We start from the raw sequence: 17725 nt of genomic DNA on the forward strand, positions 1-17725 counted from the left end.
CCATTGCATTATACACATACACACACACTCCTATATACACACAAACACACACAGACACAGGTACTTCCACACTCACATATGCACCCTCCCACAGACTTAGACCCCTTCACACTCACACATGCACATATATGCTCTCTCTCACAGACACTCACAACTCCCCACGCCCACCCCCTGACACACACCCAAACCCACATGCACACATACACACATACGTTTGAGGAGTGAATTTGTACTTGCAGAGTTACATTGTACTTTGCTCAAAAACTGCATGAATCCATGTAAGATTCTGTTCATTCACTATTTAGATTAGAATCAGTCTAAACATTATGGCACAAACAGCAGCACACGGGGGCTAACACATTATCTGGGCTGACACCAATTGTTAAAGTTCACTTGAGAATCTAACTTTTTAAAAAAGTTTTACGATTTACATATGAAAGAAGTGAAACTAACATGGTAATTCTAACAGGTGAGAGACTTAACTAACAATCAAGGTATTTTTCAACGAATACTTTCAGTCAGATCACACTATAAACTTTTGCGATAATTTCTGTCTTACAATAATGGTGCACTCCACAACCACCTGATGAAGGAGCAGCGCTCAGAAAGCTAGTGCTTCCAATTAAACCTGTTGAAGTATAACCTGGTGTTGTGTGTGATTTTTAACTTTGTACACCCCCGTCTAACACCGCTACCTCCAAATTATTTATAAGTACAAGCTTTCCAAGCACTGCTCCTTCCTCAGGTAGCGTGTGGAGCAGGATTACTGGACACAGAATTATGTCCTATGATTCTTCTCCCCTCGCTACCTGACGAAGCAGCAATGCTCCAAAAGATTGTACTTTCAAAATAAACCTGTTGGACTACAATCTGGTCTTGTGTAATTTTTAACTTTATCCACCCCAATCCAACATCGGCACCTCCACATCTTCCTTTTAATGGAGCACACGATGCAACGCAGAGGAAGCGAACCAGAGATGAACTTCCAAAGATTTCTCAATGTGAATGCAACTGAATTCTAGCACATTTTGTGACAAGCAATATTTTGTCACTTGACTTGTTTTCGGCTACAATTGAAATTTAGTTATTTTTATAAGTGCAGAGTTGGTGGGTGACACGGTGGCACAGTGGTTAGCACTGTTGCCTCACAGCGCCAGAGACCTGGGTTCAATTCCTGCCTCAGGCAACTGACTGTGTGGAGTTTGCACGTTTTCCCCGTGTCTGCGTGGGTTTCCTCCGGGTGCTCCGGTTTCCTCCCACAGTCCAAAGATGTGCAGGTCAGGTGAATTGGACATGCTAAATTGCCCGTAGTGTTAGGTATAGGGGTAAATGTATGGGTGGGTGGCGGGTCGGTGTGGACTTGTTGGGCTGAAGGGCCTGTTTCCACACTGTAATGTAATCTAAAAAAACATACTTAACTCAGCAGCATAAATTCGTTGCTTGATTATTTTGTTTGTGAAGCAGGAGTCCATAGAAACTAGGACAAATTCTGACTCTTGACATGAATCTTATCTCGGAGCGACAGCAACCGGGAGGCGAGGACAGAGTAATCAGTAGGATCTGGCACCGTGCAGATCTGGGTCGTGTCTTTACATGGTACTCAGTACCAGGAGGTAGGCAGGGACACAGTCACCGGCATCCCGACAAACCTTGCGCAATGTCTTTATCGGACTCTCATTCAGAGTGCCAGGAGGCGGGGACACAGTAACCGGTAAGTTTATGGGTATGGCGCGGTCTTCACAGGGCATTTAGCCTGGAACAGCGCCAGGAGACTGTTAACTAGTAACCCTACAAACTTGGCTCGGTGAAGATTAAGGCCGAGTTTTTATCGGACATGACAGAGGTGCCGGTGTTGGACTGGGCTGGTCAAAGTCCTAAATCACACAACATGATGCAGAGCTGGGCTGAGGAGTGGCAGATGGAGTTCAACCCTGCCAAGTGTGAGGTTGTCCATTTTGGAAGAACAAATAAGAATGCGGAATACAGGGTTAATGGTAGGGTTCTTAGTCAGGTGGAGGAACAGAGGGATCTTGGGGTCTATGTTCATAGATCTTTGAAGGTTGCCACTCAGGTGGATAGAGTTTGTAAGAAGGCCTATGGAGTATTATCGTTCATTAGCAGAGGGATTGAATTCATGAGTCGTGAAGTGATGTTGCAGCTGTACAGGACTTTGGTTAGGCCACAGTTGGAGTACTGTGTGCAGTTCTGGTCGCCTCACTTTAGAAAAGATGTGGAAGCTTTGGAGAGGGTGCAGAGAAGATTTACCAGGATATTGCCTGGAATGGAGAGGAAGTCGTACGAGGATAGGTTGAGAGTTCTCGGCCTTTTCTCGTTGGAACGGCGAAGGATGAGGGGTGACTTGATAGAGGTTTATAAGATGATCAGAGGAATAGATAGAGTAGATAGTCAGAAACTTTTTCCCCGGGTACAACAGAGTGTTACAAGGGGACATAAATTTAAGGTGAAGGGTGGAAGGTATAGGGGAGATGTCAGGGGTGGGTTCTTTACCCAGAGAGTGGTGGGGGCATGGAATGCGCTGCCCGTGGGAGTGGTAGAGTCGGAATCATTGGCGACCTTTAAGCGGCATTTGGATAGGTACATGGATGGGTACTTAATCTAGGTTAGAAGTTCGGCACAACATCGTGAGCCGAAGGGCCTGTTCTGTGCTGTATTGTTCTATGTTCTATGTTCTATGTTAACACCAGGTTATAGGTCATGTTGGACTATAATCTGGACTATAATCATGTTGGACTATAATCTGCTGACTTTATCGGACACTTATTCGTAACACCTGGAGGAGAGAACAGTAGCCGGCAAGTCTATAAATCTAGTACGGTGCAGTTTTGGGCATTAGAGTAGGTTGCACAATAGAGAAGTGTTGTTGTGTTGCCATAGACTTACCAGTCCATAGGAGCTATTCTCTCATTAGAGAGAGAAGCGACTGGTGCTGAATTAACCTGAGGGTCACCAGGCCTCAGGCGAGGGAAGAACTTGAGAAGGAGAATCCTTCATGTCACCTCAAACCAGTGATGGGAATTTAACTCACCCTGTTGGCATCACACTGCTGGGCAGACCAATCGTCCAGCCAACTGAGCTAAACCGATCCCCTAACCAGAATAATACCGTGGTTGAAGTATTAAAAACAAATAAAATTTACAGCCCAGGAACAGGCCCTTTGGCCCTCCAAACCTGAGCCGATCCAAATGTACTGTCTAAATCTGTCGGTCAATTCCTAAGCATCTGTATCCCTCTACACCCCACTTACTCATGCATTTATCCAGGTGCATTTTAAATGAATCTACCATGCCTGCCTGTACCACCTCTGCTGACAAAACGTTCCAAACGCCCACCACCCTCTGTGTGAAGTAATTGCCATGTGTATCCCCCTTAAACCTTCCACCTCTCACCTTGAAAGTGTGACCTCTCATTATTGAATCCTTCACCCTGGGAAAAAGCTTGTCTCTATCTCAATCAGGTCTCCCCTCAATCTCCATTTTTCTAATGAAAATAAACCTAACCTACTCAACCTTTCTTCATAGCTAGCACCTTCCATACCAGGCAACATCCTCATAAACCTTCTCTGCACCCTCTCCAAAGCATCCACATCCTTTTGGTAATGTGGTGACCAGAATTCTAAATGCGACCGAACCAATGTCTTGTACAATGTTAACATGACTTGCCAGCTCTTATACTCAATACCCGTCCAATGAAGGCAAGCATGCTATATGCCGCCTTGACCACACTATCCACCTGTACAGCAAACTTCAGGATACAATGGACCTGCACTCCCAGATCTCTCTGCCCATCAACTTTTCCCAAGGCTCTTCTGTTCATTGTATAATTCGCTCTAGAATTAGTCTTGCCTAAATGCATCAACTCACAGTTGTCTGGATTGAAAACCATCTGCCACTTTTCTGCCCAACTCTCTGGTCTGTCTATATCTCCTGTATTCTCTGACAGTCCCTTATGCTTTCTGCTACTCCACCAATATTCGTGTCATCTACAAACTTGCTGATCATACCAACAGTGCCCTCTTCCAGGTCATTTATGTATATTACAAACAACAGTGGCCCAACGCTGACCCCTGTGGAACACCACTGGACACCTTTCTCCATTTCAAGAAACTCCCTTCAACTACTAGTGGGCGGCACGGTGGCCCAGTGGCTAGCACTGCTGCCTCACAGCGCCTGTAGACCCGGGTTCAATTCCCGACTCAGGCGACTGACTGTGTGGAGTTTGCACATTCTCCCCGTGTCTGCGTGGGTTTCCTCCGGGTGCTCCGATTTCCTCCCACAGACCAAAGATGTGCGGGTCAGGTGAATTGGCCATGCTAAATTGCCCGTAGTGTTAGGTTAAAGGGGTAAAGGTAGGGGTATGGGTGGGTTGCACTTCGGCGGGTCGGTGTGGACTTGTCGGGCCGAAGGGCCTGTTTCCACACTGTAAGTAATCTAATCTAATCTAATCTAATCTAATCTACTACTGTCTGTCTCCTGTTGCTCAACCAGTTATTTATCCACCTAGCTAAAACACCCTGCACACCATAGGACTTCACTTTCTCCATTAGTCTACCATGGGGAACCTTATCAAACGCCTTACTAAAGTCCATGTATATGACACCAACAGCCCTTCCTTCATGTATCAACTTGGTCACTTCCTCGAAGAACTCTATTAAGTTGGTAAGGCACGATCTCCCCTGCACAAAACCATGTTGCCTATCACTGATAACCCCATTCTTTTCCAAATATAAATAGATCCTATCCCTCAGTACCTTCTCCAGCAACTTATGTCAGGCTCACTGGTCTGTAGTTACCCGGAATATCCCTACTACCCTTCTTGTACAGGGGGACAACATGAGCAACCCTCCAGTTCTCCAGCACCTCTCCTGTATTTAAGGATGCCACAGAAATATCTGTCAAGGCTCCAGCTATTTCCTCTCTCAGCAACCTGGGATAGATCCCATCCGGTCCTTGGGATTTGTCCACCTTAATAACCTCTAGCCTACCCAACACATCTTCCCTACTTATGTCAACGTGATCCAGACTAATCAAACTTCTATCTCTAATCTCAACATTTATCATGTTCCTCTCCTCAATGAACACTGATGCAAAGTAATCATTCAGAATCTCACTCATTCTCTCAGGTTCGACACACAGCCTTCCTTCGTTATCCTTTACTGGACCAATCCTTTCTCCGTTACCCGCTTGCATCTTATATTAGAATAAAATGCTTTGGGATTCTCCTTAATTCTACTCGCAAAAGCTATTTCATGACCCCTTTTAGCCCGCTTGATTCCTCGTTTAAGACTTGTCCCACTCTTTTGATATTCTTTCAGGGCCTGTTCTGTTCTTAGCTGCCTAGACCTTATGTTTGCTTCGTTTCTCCTCTTGGCTAGTCGTACAATTTCTCCTGTCATCCCAGGTTCACGAATCTTGCCCTTCCTATCCTTTGCCTTCAATGGGACATGCCTATCCTGCACTATCTTCAACCTATCTTTGAAAGCCTCCCACATCTCAAATGTGGACTTCCCTTCAAATAGCTGTGTCCAATCCACATTTCCAAGCTCCTGCCTAATTTTGATATAATTGGCCTTGGCCCAGTTTAATACTCTTCCCTTAGGACCACTCTCTTCTTGATCTACGAGTTTTCTAAAACTTACAGAATTGTGGTCACTGTTCCCAAAGAAATCCCCCACCGCAACTTCTCCCACCTATCCTGGCTCGTTCCTCAGTACCAGGTCAAATATGGCCCCTTCCCTCGTCGGACTATTGACATACTGCTCTAAAACAAAATGTTTCATAGACTAAGCGTCCTCTTGAGTTTAGAAGCTTATGGATTATATTGTTATTTCAGGGATTTGTCGGAGAACTTAGAGAGAAACACTTCTCTTTAGAGGAATCCAGCACAAGGACGCACAATCTTAAAATTAGAATTAAGGCATTCAGGGTGATGCCAGAAACCACATCTCACAGACCAGATGGTTGTGTCAACTGAAAATGTTAGAACTGGCATTGATATATCGCTAGTTAGGTAAGGGTGAAAAGAATTATGGAACCATGTGGATGAATGTTTTAGATGTAGATCAGCCATGGCCTAACTGACAAGCATGTTGTTCTAAAAGAGTTGAATGATGCCTTATTCCTACTTCAGGAGTCATAGACATGTACAGCATGGAAAGAAACACTTTGGTTCAACAGTTCCATGACGATGAGATATCCGGACCTAATCTTGTTGCATTTGCCAGCACTTGGCCTGTAACCCTCTAAACCCATTCAGATGCCTTTTCAATGCTATAATTGTACCAGCCTCCATCACTTCCTCTGGCAGCTCATTCCATACACACACCACCCTCTATGTAAAAAAGTTGCCGCTTTGTTCCCTTTTGCTGTATATCTTTCTCCTCTCACCCTGAACCTTTACCCTCTGGTTCAGGAATCCCCCATCTCAGGGAAAAGACCGTGTCTATTTATCTTGTCCATGCCTCTCATGATTTTATAAACCTCTTAAGATTACCCCTCAGTCTCCGACACTCCAGCAAAAACAGCCACAGCCTATTCTGCCTCTCACTATAGCTCAAATCCTCCAAACATGGCAACATCATTGTAAATCTTTTCTGAACTCTTTCAAGTTCTATAAAATCCTTCTGATAGAAAAGAGACCAGAATTGCATGCAATATTCCAAACGTCGCCTAACCAATGTCCTGTACAGCTGCAACATGACCTCCCAACGTCTACACTCAATGCTCTGACGAATAAAGGAAAGCATACCAAATGCCTTCTTCACTATACTATCTACCTGCAATTCTGCTTTCAAGGAACTATGAACCTGCGCTCCAAGGTCTCTTTGTTCAGCTACACTACCCAGGATATATCATTTGTAAGTCCTGCTCAGATTTGCTTTTCCAGAATGCAGCAGCTCACATTTACCTAAATTAAACTCCATCTGCCACTCCTCAACCCATTGGCCCATCTGATCAAGATCCTATTGTATTCTGAAGCAACCTTCTTTGCTGTCCACTGCACCTCCAATTTTGGTGTCAACTACAAACTTACTAACTACACCTCCTATGTTCACATCTAAATCATCTATATAAATGATGAAAAATAGTGGACCTGGCAGTGATCCTTGTGGCACACAGCTCGTCACAGGCCCCCAGTCTGAAAAGCAACCCTCCACCACACCCTCTACCTTCTACCTTTGAGCCAGTTCTGTATCCAAATGGCTAGTTCTCCCTGCATTTCATGAGATCTAACCTTGCTATCCATGGGGAACCGTGTCAAATGCATTACTGAAGTCCATATCGATCGCTCTGTCTACATCAATCGTCTTTGTTACTTTTTCAAAAAACTGAATCCAGTTCATGAGACATGATTTCCCATGCACAAAGCCATGGCTGACTATCTTTATCCTTGATTTCTGATGAAGGGCTTTTGCCTGAAACATTGATTTTCCTCCTCCTCAGATGCTGCCTGACCTGCCGTGCTTTTCCAACACCACTCTAATCTTGACTGTATCCCTAATCAGTCCTTGCCTTTCCAAATACATGTAAAGCCTGTCCCTCAGGATTCCCTCCAACAACTTGCCCACCACTGATGTCAGGCTCACTGGTCTATAGTTCCCTGGCTTTTCCTTACCATCTTTCTTAAATAGTAGCACTGTGTTAGCCACCCTGACTATTGATGATACAAGGTGCCCAGCAATTGATTCCCTAGCTTCTCATAGAGTTTTAGGGTACACCTGATCAGGTCCTGGGGATTTATTCACTTTCATGGGTTTCAAGACATCCAGCACCACCTCCTCTGTAATATTAACATTTCGTTTTTGAGGTGTTTTAGAAAAATGTTAACAAACTTAGAATAATCATTTGAAATATATAATTTCATTTTCCAGGTGTTGCTAACACTTAGACTCTCTTACAAATGCAATATTTATGGATTATGGCTTCTTATAGGGTCTGACTAATAACTTGGCAAAATTGCGATTTCGACAAGATTGTACGATAGTTTGTCCTTGAGCAGCACCTATACGTATACATTGGAGTGACAAGTGGCATGGCCGCGCGTAGCAAGGTAAACCTGGGTTCTCGGGATAAGGAATCAACCTAGGATAGGGATTCTTGGGATTGCGGCAGAGACAGGGGAATGTGTATCAATACTGACTCGCTGGATCATTTGCACGTGATGTAGTGAGAAACCGCTCCAGCAAGTTACCGTTATTGAAAATGCGTCCAGGTTTGACCTAACGCTACAAATCCTGAGAAAGTGAGGGTGCATGTGTTCGAAGTTTCTCCATGTTTTTAGTTTAGTCTTGTGGTTTGCTTCACAGTGAATGTCGCATGCATTAGTTTTGTTTTCCACTGATGTTCTGGTATAATAGTCTCTCCCAGCTATGCACAGGCAGCAGTCCTGAATTATATTGGCGGTTGAAGATCGCTGTCTGGGCAGAGAACACTTATAAATCTACGACTTACTTTAAATTTAAATGTGAATAAATTAGCTCGTAACTTGTGTTAATTAACAACGTGTACAGCAGACTGCCCAGGAACCATTGGAAGCTTAATTTGTACTGGCCACAAGGGTGAAATTGAAATAGTCTTGTACCTCTTAGCAACGGTAATGCTGAGTCACTTGCGAATTGTCTAAATGTATATTTAAAACTGCATCGTATTAAGACATAATTTAAAACTGTTCTAACATTATTTCGTTTTATCATTTGTTGCCCGGGCCTGTCAGCATCGCGAGATCATAATTAACATAATTTCCAGTGTGACTTGATTGGTGGTTCGTTTGTTTCCTGATATCTGTTCGTGATTGTTTTTCCTGTCTCCCACAATTCCAGCAGACTTAGATTATGGCTTTTTCTTTCACTGTCCACAACTATGAACTCATATGTACTCCTTCGATCTAAAGCTTACGTTTACCAATGGAATTTAGCAAAGTAAATATTTAAACTTGGATGGTATAATGTTTTAAGATTTTTTTCAAAAAAGCTAAGGTCTTAAAAGAACCTAACTACAGTTTTAATGAGTTCCAATGAGACACAATTTCACTTAGTTATTATCTTCAAAAACATTGGTAAAGTTGGGAAAGGGAGCAAGTCAAATAGTTTGGGCAAGCAAGAACAAAGCAGAGAACAAGGTAGGACTGATAAATTAAACTGCGTTTACTTCAAATGCAAGAGGCCTAATAGGGGAGGCAGATGAACTCAGGGCACGCTTAGGAACATGGGACTGGAATATCATAGCAATTACAGAAACAGGGATGCACAGGATTGGCAGCTTAATGTTCCAGGATACAAATGCTGGGATGGCTGGGGGCTGGGCAGGAGTGGTGGGCAAGAGAGGAGGGGGAAATGGCGTTTTTGATAAGGTATAGCATTCCTGCTGTACTTAGGGAGGATATTCCTGGGTAGACATCCAGGGAAGTTATTTGGGTGGAACTGAGAAATAAGAAAGGGATAATCACCTTGCTGCGATTGTATTATAGACCCAATAGTCCCAGTCTAAGTGTTTATATGGAGAGGAAGTGTGTACAAGAAAATTTTTAGATTCAGTACGCAGATGTACCTACTAGAGAAGTTAAAACTTGACCTACTGTTGGGAAATAAGGCAGGGCAGGTGACTGAATTGTCAGTGGGGGAGCAGTTTGGGGCTTTAAAATATTAATGGAAAAAGGTAGAATAATCTGAAAGTTGAAATTCTGAATTGGAGGAAGGCTAATTTTGATGGTATTCGACAAAAACATTCAAAAGCTGATTGCGGGCAGATGTTTGCAGGTAAAGAGACAGCTGGAAAATGGAAAGCCTTCAAAAATGAGATAACGAAAGTCCAGAGACAGTATATTCCTGTTAGGGTGTGAGGAAAGGCTGGTAGGTGTAGGGAATGCTGGATGACGAGATAAATGAGGTTTTGGTTAAGAAAAAGAAGGAAGCATATGTCAGATAGAGAAGGCGAGGTCGAGTGAAACCTTAGAGTATAACACAGTAGGAGTATACTTGAGAGGGAAATCAGGAGGACAAAAAGGGGACATGAGATAGAACAAAGAACCTTACAGCACAGGAACAGGCCCTTGATCCTTCAAGTCTGCACCAATCCTATCTAAACCTGTCACCTATTTTCTGTATCCATTTGCTCCCAGACCATTCGTGTATCTTATTTAGATACATCTTAAATGACGCTACCGTTCCCGCCCCTACCACCTCCACTGGCAACGCATTCCAGGCACCCACCACCCTCTGCGTGAAAAACTTTCCATGCATATCTCCTCTAAACTTTTCCCATCTCACTTTGAACTCATGACCCCTTGTAGTTGAGTCCTTCACTCTGGGGAAAAAGTTTCTTTTGATCCACCCCATCTACACCTGTCGTGATTTTGTAGGCCTCAATCAGGTCCCCTCTCAACCTCCTTCTTTGCAATGAAAATAATCCTAATCTACTCAACCTGTCTTCATAGCTAGCACCTTCCATACCAGGCAACATTCTGCTGAACCTTGCCAAAGCATCCACATCCTTTTGGCAATGTGGCAACCAGAACCGTACACAGTATTCCAAATGTGGCCAAACCAAAGTCTGAAACAACTGTAACATGACCTGCCAGCTCTTGTACTCAATACAAGATGAAGGAAAGCATGCCGTATGCCTTTTTGACCACTCTATTGACCTGTGTTGCCACCTTCAGGAATAATGGACAACAACACCTAGATCTTTCTGTACATCAATTTTCCCCAGGACCTTTCAAATTACTTTAGCAAATACAGTTAAGGATAATCCAAAGGGTTTTATAAATACATTCAGGACAGAAGGGTAATGAGCGAGAGAGTAGGGCCTCTCAAAAACAGCATGGCAGTGTATTGTGTAGCTGCGGAATAGGGGAGATACTAAATGAGTATTTTGCAATAGTGTTTATTGTGCAGAAGGACACAGGAGGTATAGAATTGGATGATGACATCTTGAAAAATGTCCCTATTACAGAGGAGGAGGTGCTGGATGTCTTCAAATGCATTAAAGTGCATAAATCCCCAGAACCTGATGAAGTGTACTCTAGAACTCTCTGGGAAGCTAGGGAGGTGATTGCTGGGCACTTTGCTGAAATATTTGTATCATGGATAGTCAGGTGAGGTGCCGGATGACTGAAGGTTGGCTAACGTGGTGTCACTTTTTAAGAAAGGCGGTAAGGAAAGGCCAGAGAACTATAGACAGGTGAGTCTGACATCGGTGGTAGGCAAGTTGTTGGAGGGAATCCTGAGGGACAGGATGTACATGTATTTGGAAAGACAAGGACTGATTAGGGATAGTCAGCATGGCTTTGTCATGACTCATGAACTTGATTGAGTGTTTTGAAGGAGTAACGAGGATTGATGATGGCAGAGTGGTAGACATGATCTATATGGAATCAAGAATGTGGTGGTGGAAAAGCACAGCAGTTCAGGCAGCATCTGAGGAGCAGAAGAATCGATGTTTCGGGCAAGAGCCCTTCATCAGGAATGTGGCTTGCGACCCGAGGGGTAGAGAGATAAATGGGGGGGGGGGGGGAATGGTAGCTGAGAGTGCGATAGATGGATGGAGGTGGGGGTACTGGTGATAGGTCAGAGAGGAGGGTTGGAAGTAAGATGGACAGGTAGGATAAGTCATGAGGGCTGTGTCAAGTTGGAAGGTCTGAACTGGTGGGGGGAGGGGAAATGAGAAACTGGTGAAGTCCATATTGATGATGTGTGGTTGGAGGGTCCCTAGGGGGAAGATGAGGCGTTCTTCCTCTGGGCATCGAGTGGTGAAGGTATGGCGATGTAGGAGCCCAGGACTGATATGTCCTTGGCAGAGCAGGAGGTGGAGTTGAATGGTTTGGCTACGGGGCGTTGGGGTTGTTTGGTGCAGGTGTTCCGGAGATGTTCTCTGAAGTGCTCTGCAAGTAGGTGTTCTATCTTTTCAGTAAGGCTTTCAACAAAGTTCCTCATAGTAGAGTAGTTAGCACAGATAGATCTCATGGATTACAAGGAAAACTAGCCATTTGGACACAGAACTGGCTCTAGAAGACAGAGGGTAGTGGAGGAGGGTTGCTTTTCAGACTACAGGCCTGTGACCAGTGGTGTGCCATAAGGATTGATGCTGAGTCCACTACTTTTCGACATTTATATAAATGATTTGGATGTGAATGTAGGAGGTATAGTTAGTAAGTTTGCAGATGACACCAAAATTGGAGGTATAGTGGACAGTGAAGCAGGTGACCTCAGAATACAACAAGATCTTGATCAGATGGGCCAATGGGCTGAGGAGTGGCAGATGGAGCTTAATTTAGATACATTCGAGGTGCTGCATTTTGGAATAGCATTTGGACTTATATACTTAGTGGTAAGGTCCTGGAGAGTGTTGCTGAACAAAAAGATCTTGGAGTGCAGGTTCATAGCTCCCTGAAAGTAGAGTCACGGGTAGATGGGGTAGTGAAGAGGGCATTCGATATGCTTTCCTTTATTGGTCAGAGCATTGAGTATAGGAGTTAGAGGTCATGTTGTGGCTGTGCAGAACATTGGTTAGGCCACTTTTGGAATATTGTGTGCAGTTCTGGTCTCCTTCCTATCCAAAGGATAGCGTGAAACTTGAAAGGGTTCAGAAAGGATTTACAAGAATGTTGCCAGAGTTGGAGGATTTGAGCTATAATGAGAGGATGAATAAGCTGTGGCTATTTTCCCTAGAGCGTCAGAGGCTGAGGGTTGACCTTATAGAAATTTAAAAATCATGAGGAGCATGGATAGGATAAATAGACAAAGTCTTTCCCTGGGATAGGGGAGTCCAGAGCTAGAGGGCATAGGTTTAGGGTGAGAGGGGAAAGATGTAAAAGGGACTTAAATGCAGCCTTTTCATGCGTGTATGGAATGTGCTGCTAGAGGAAGAGGAGGCTGGTGCAATTACAGTATTTAAAAGGCAGCTGGATGGGTATATGCAAGGGAAGGGTTTAAAGGGATACGGGCCAAGTGCTAGCAAATGGGACTAGATTAGGTTAGGGCATCTGGGCGACATGGACGAATTGGGCTGAAGGGTCTGTCTCTCTGCTGTACATCCCTATGACTCAATGACTCTGTAACACAACCATACCTTTATCTGAGGGGCGGCTCAGTGGGTTAGCACTGCTGCCTCACAGCGCCAGTGAATACAGTGGGTACAATTCCTGCCTCCAGTGACTGTCTGCTTGGAGTTTGCATGTTCTCTTGGGGGTTTCCTCCGGATGCTCTGTTTCCTCCCATTGTCCAAAGATGTGCAGGTTAGGTGGATTGGCTATGCTAAATTGTCCATAGTGTCCAGGGATGTGCAGGTTAGGTGGATTAGCCATTACATTAGGGTATCAGGATTAGAGTAGGAGGGTAAGTCTGGGTGAGATGCTCTTCTGAGAGTCAGTATGAACCTGTTGGGCCTAAAGGATATTTCGGAATTCTATAAACTTCTATAAAAATTTACTGTATGTTGATTTCAACTATGTTGTAAAATAACTCCTTTGATGTTAGCTTTTGAAACATTAATTGTTTCTGTAAACTGGTAATCAATTGTACGTTATGTAATTTTAACTTTCCAAATATTGACTGGAAATGCTATAGTTTGAGTACTTTAGATGGGTCAGTTTTTGTCCAACATTGTAGGAGTGTCTCTTGACAGTATGTAAACAGGCCAGCAAGGGGCAGGGCCACATTAGATTTGGTACTCATTAATCAACCCGGCTAGGTGTTAGATTTGATGGGAGGTGAGCACTTTGGTGATATTAACCACAATTCAGTTATGTTTACTTCAGCAATGGAAAGGGATTGGTATATACTGCAGGACAAGAATTATAGCTGGGGGAAAGGCAATTATGATACAATGAGGTAAGATTTAGGATGCATAGGATGGGGAAGGAAACTGCAGGGAATTGGGAACAATAGAAATGTGGAGCTTATTCAAGGAACAGCTACTGCTTACTTACCTGTCAAGCAGGGAGAACGTGGTTGAGTGAGGGAGCGGTGGTTTATGGAAGACATTGAATCTCTTGTCACGAGGAAGAAGAATGCTTATTTTAGGATGAGACGTGAAGGTTCAGTTAGAGCGCTTGAGAGTTGCAAATTAGTGAGGAAATTCCTAGAGTGAGTGCAAGGAAGAGCCAGGAGGGGACATGAGAAGTCGTCAGCAGGTAGGCTCAAGGAAAGCCCAAGAAAAAGCTTTCTATAGGTATGTCAAGAATAAAAGAATGACTCGAGTAAGATTAGGGCCAATCAAGGACAGTAGTGGGAGGTTGTGCATGGAGTCAAAGGAGATAGGAGAAGCGCTAAATGAATATTTTTCGTCAGTATTCACACTGAAAAAAGACAACGTGTCAAGGAGAATAGTGAGACACAGGCCACTAGAGTAGACGGGATTGAGGTTCACAAGAAGGTGGTGTTAGCAATTCTGGAAAGTGTGAAAATAGATAAATCCCCTGGGCTGGATGGGATTTATCCTAGGATTCTCTGGGAAGCCAGGGAGGAGATTGTAGAACCTTTGGCTTTGATCTTTATGTTGTCCTTATCGAGAGGAATCATGCCAGAAGACTGTTCAAGAAGGGGAATAGACACACCTCCGGTAATTATAGACCAGTGAGCTTCACTTCGGTTGTGGGTAAAGTGTTGGAAATGGTTATAAGAGATAGGATTTATAATCATCTAGAAAGGAATAAGTTGATTAGAGATAATCAGCACGATTTTGTGAAGGGTAGGTCGTGCCTCACAAACCTTATTGAGTCCTTTGAGAAGGTGACAAAACAGGTGGATAAGAGTAAAGTGGTTGATGTGTATATATGAATTTGAGTAAGGCATTTGATATGGAGCATGGGATTGAGGGTGATTCAGCGGTGTGGATCAGAAATTGGCTAACTGCAAGAAGATAGAAGGTGGTGGTTGCTGGAAATGCTCATCCTGGAGTTCAGTTACAAGTAATGTATCACAAGGAACTGTTTTGGGGCCAGTGTTTGTCATTTTTTTATAAATGACCTGGATGTTCTCATAGAAGGATGGGTTAGTAAATTTGCAGATGACACTAAAGAACAAAAACAAAGAAAATTTACAGCCCAGGATAAGGCCCTTCGGGGCCTTCCAAGCCTGAGGCGATCCAAATGTACTGTCTAAACCAGTTGGTCCATTCCTAAGCACCTGTATCCTTCTGCTCCCCTCCTACTCATGCATCTGTCCCGTCACATCTTAAATGAATCTACCGTGCCTGCCGCTACCACCTCTGTTGGCAACGCGTTCCAAATGCCCATCACCCTCTGTGTGAAGTAATTGTCACGTGTATCCCCCTTAAACTTTCCATCTTTCACCTTGAAAGTGTGACCTCTCGTTATTGAATTCTTCACCCTGGGAAAAAGCTTGTCTTTATCCACCGTGTCTAGACCCTTCATGATTTTGTAAACCTCAATCTCCTTTTTTCTCATGAAAATAAATCTAACCTCCTCAACCTCCCTTCATAGCTAGCACCTTCCATACCAGGCAACATCCTCGTAAACCTTCTCTGCACTCTCTCCAAAGCATCCACATCCTTTTGTTAATGTGGCGACCAGAACTGCACACAGTATTCTAAACGCGGCCGAACCAATGTCTTGGACAATGTTAATGTGACTTGCCAGCTCTTATACTCAATACCCGTCCAATGAAGGCAAGCATGCTATATGCCGCCTTGACCACACTATCCACCTGTACAGCAAACTTCAGGATACAATGGACCTGCACTCCCAGATCTCTCTGCCCATCAACTTTTCCCAAGGCTCTTCTGTTCATTGTATAATTTGCTCTAGAATTAGTCTTGCCTTAATGCATCACCTCACATTTGTCTAGATTGAAAACCATCTGCCACTTCTCCAGTCTGTCTATATCTTCCTGTATTCTCTGACAGTCCCTTATCTTTCTGCTACTCCACCAATCTTCATGTCATCTGCAAACTTGTTGATCGTATCAACAGTGCCCTCTTCCAGATCTTTTACGTATATTACAAACAACAGTGGCCCCAACACTGACCCCTGTGGAACACCACTGGTCACCTTTCTCCATTTTAAGAAACTTCCTTCAACTACCACTCTGTCTCCTGTTGCTCAACCAGTCCTTTATCCACTTAGCTAGAACACCCTGCACACCATATGACTTCACTTTCTCCATTGGTCTACCATGGGGAACCTTATTAAATGCTTTAAATGTCCATGTATATGACATCAACAGCCCTTCCTTCATCTATCAACTTGGTCACTTCCTCGAAGAACTCTATTAAGTTGGTAAGGCATGATCTCCCCCGCACAAAACCATGTTGCCTATCTCTGATAAGCCCATTCTTTTCTAAATATAAATAGATCCTATCCATCAGTACCTTCTCCAGCAACTTTCCCACCACTGACGTCAGGCTCACTGGTCTGTAGTTAACCAGAATATCCCTACTACCCTTCTTGTACAGGGGGACAACATGAGCAACCCTCCAGTTCTCTGGCACCTCACTTGTATTTAAGGATGCCACAAAGATATCTGTCAAGGCCCCAGCTATTTCCTCTCTCACGTCCCTCAGCAACCTGGGATAGATCCCATCTGGTCCTAGATTAGATTAGATTACTTACAGTGTGGAAACAGGCCCTTCAGCCCAACAAGTCCACACCGACCCGCCGAAGCGCAACCCACTCAGACCCATTCCCCTACATTTACCCCTTCACCTAACACTACGGGCAATTTAGCATGGCCAATTCACCTAACCTGCACATTTTTGGATTGTGAGAGGAATCTGGAGCACCCGGGAGAAACCCATGCAGACACTGGGAGAATGTGCAAACTCCACACACACAGTCGCCTGAGGCGGGAACTGAACCTGGGTCTCTGGCGCTGTGAATGCAGCAGTGCTAACCACTGTGCCATCCTGGGGATTTGTCCATCTTAATAACCTCTAGACTACCCAACACATCTTCCCTACTTATGTCAACGTGATCCAGACTAATCAAACTTCTATCTCTAATTTCAACATTCATCATGTTCCTCTCCTCAGTGAACACTGATGCAAAGTAATCATTCAGAATCTCACTCATTCTCTCAGGTTCGACATACAGCCTTCCTTCGTTATCCTTTACTGGACCAATCCTTTCTCAGTTACCCGCTTGCTGCTTATATTAGAATAAAATGCTTTGGGATTCTCCTTAATTCTGCACGCTAAAGCTATTTCATGACCCCTTTTAGCCCGCTTGATTCCTTCTTTAAGACTTGTCCTACTCTTCCGATATTCCTCCAGGGTCTGTTCTGTTCTTAGCTGCCTAGACCTTGTGTACGCTTCCCTTTTCTTCTTCGCTAGTCAAGCAATTTCTCCTGTCATCCACGGTTCACGAATCTTGCCCTTCCTATCCTTTGCCTTCAACGGGACATGCCTATCCTGCACTATCTTTAACCTATCTTTGAAAGCCTCCCACATCTCAAATGTGGACGTCCCTTCAAATAGCTGTGTCCAATCCACATTTCCAAGCTCCTGCCTAATTTTGATATAATTGGCCTTTGCCCAGTTTAGTACTCTTCCCTTACGACCATTCTCCTCATTATCTACGAGTATTCTAAAACTTATAGAATTGTGGTCACTGTTCCCAAAGAAATCCCCCATCGCAATGTCTACCACCTGTCTTGGCTCGTGCCCCAGTACCAGGTCCAATATGGCCTCTTCCCTCATCGGACTATTGACATACTGCTCTAGAAAACTCTCCTGGACACTTCTTACAAATTCTA

General features: G+C 44.0%; 1 protein-coding gene across 15 annotated transcripts in view; it reads left to right on the forward strand.

Annotated features, from left to right (window-relative positions):
* Window positions 1-8044: 8044 nt before the first annotated feature.
* Window positions 8045-17725, forward strand: part of lyrm7 (LYR motif containing 7) — a 41215-nt gene continuing 31534 nt past the window's right edge. For 4 of the 15 annotated variants that reach the window (XR_015760362.1, XR_015760363.1, XM_087996938.1 and 1 more), the window contains exon 1: window positions 8841-9135. Coding sequence is in view for 3 of the 15 variants with exons in the window: in XM_087996928.1 (XP_087853054.1) it covers window positions 8050-8067 (18 nt within the window). In the remaining 12 variants the exon portion in view is untranslated. Of the gene's footprint in view, window positions 8068-8146; window positions 8260-8279; window positions 8611-8826; window positions 9136-17725 lie in introns of those variants that run through there. The other 11 variants (XR_015760357.1, XR_015760358.1, XM_087996903.1 and 8 more) reach the window with 8 other exon arrangements.

The sequence above is a fragment of the Chiloscyllium plagiosum genome, unplaced genomic scaffold, assembly GCF_037043375.1.
Source record: "Chiloscyllium plagiosum isolate Xiang-an unplaced genomic scaffold, Cpla_swu_hap1 HiC_scaffold_2, whole genome shotgun sequence".
Classification (NCBI taxonomy): domain Eukaryota; kingdom Metazoa; phylum Chordata; class Chondrichthyes; order Orectolobiformes; family Hemiscylliidae; genus Chiloscyllium; species Chiloscyllium plagiosum.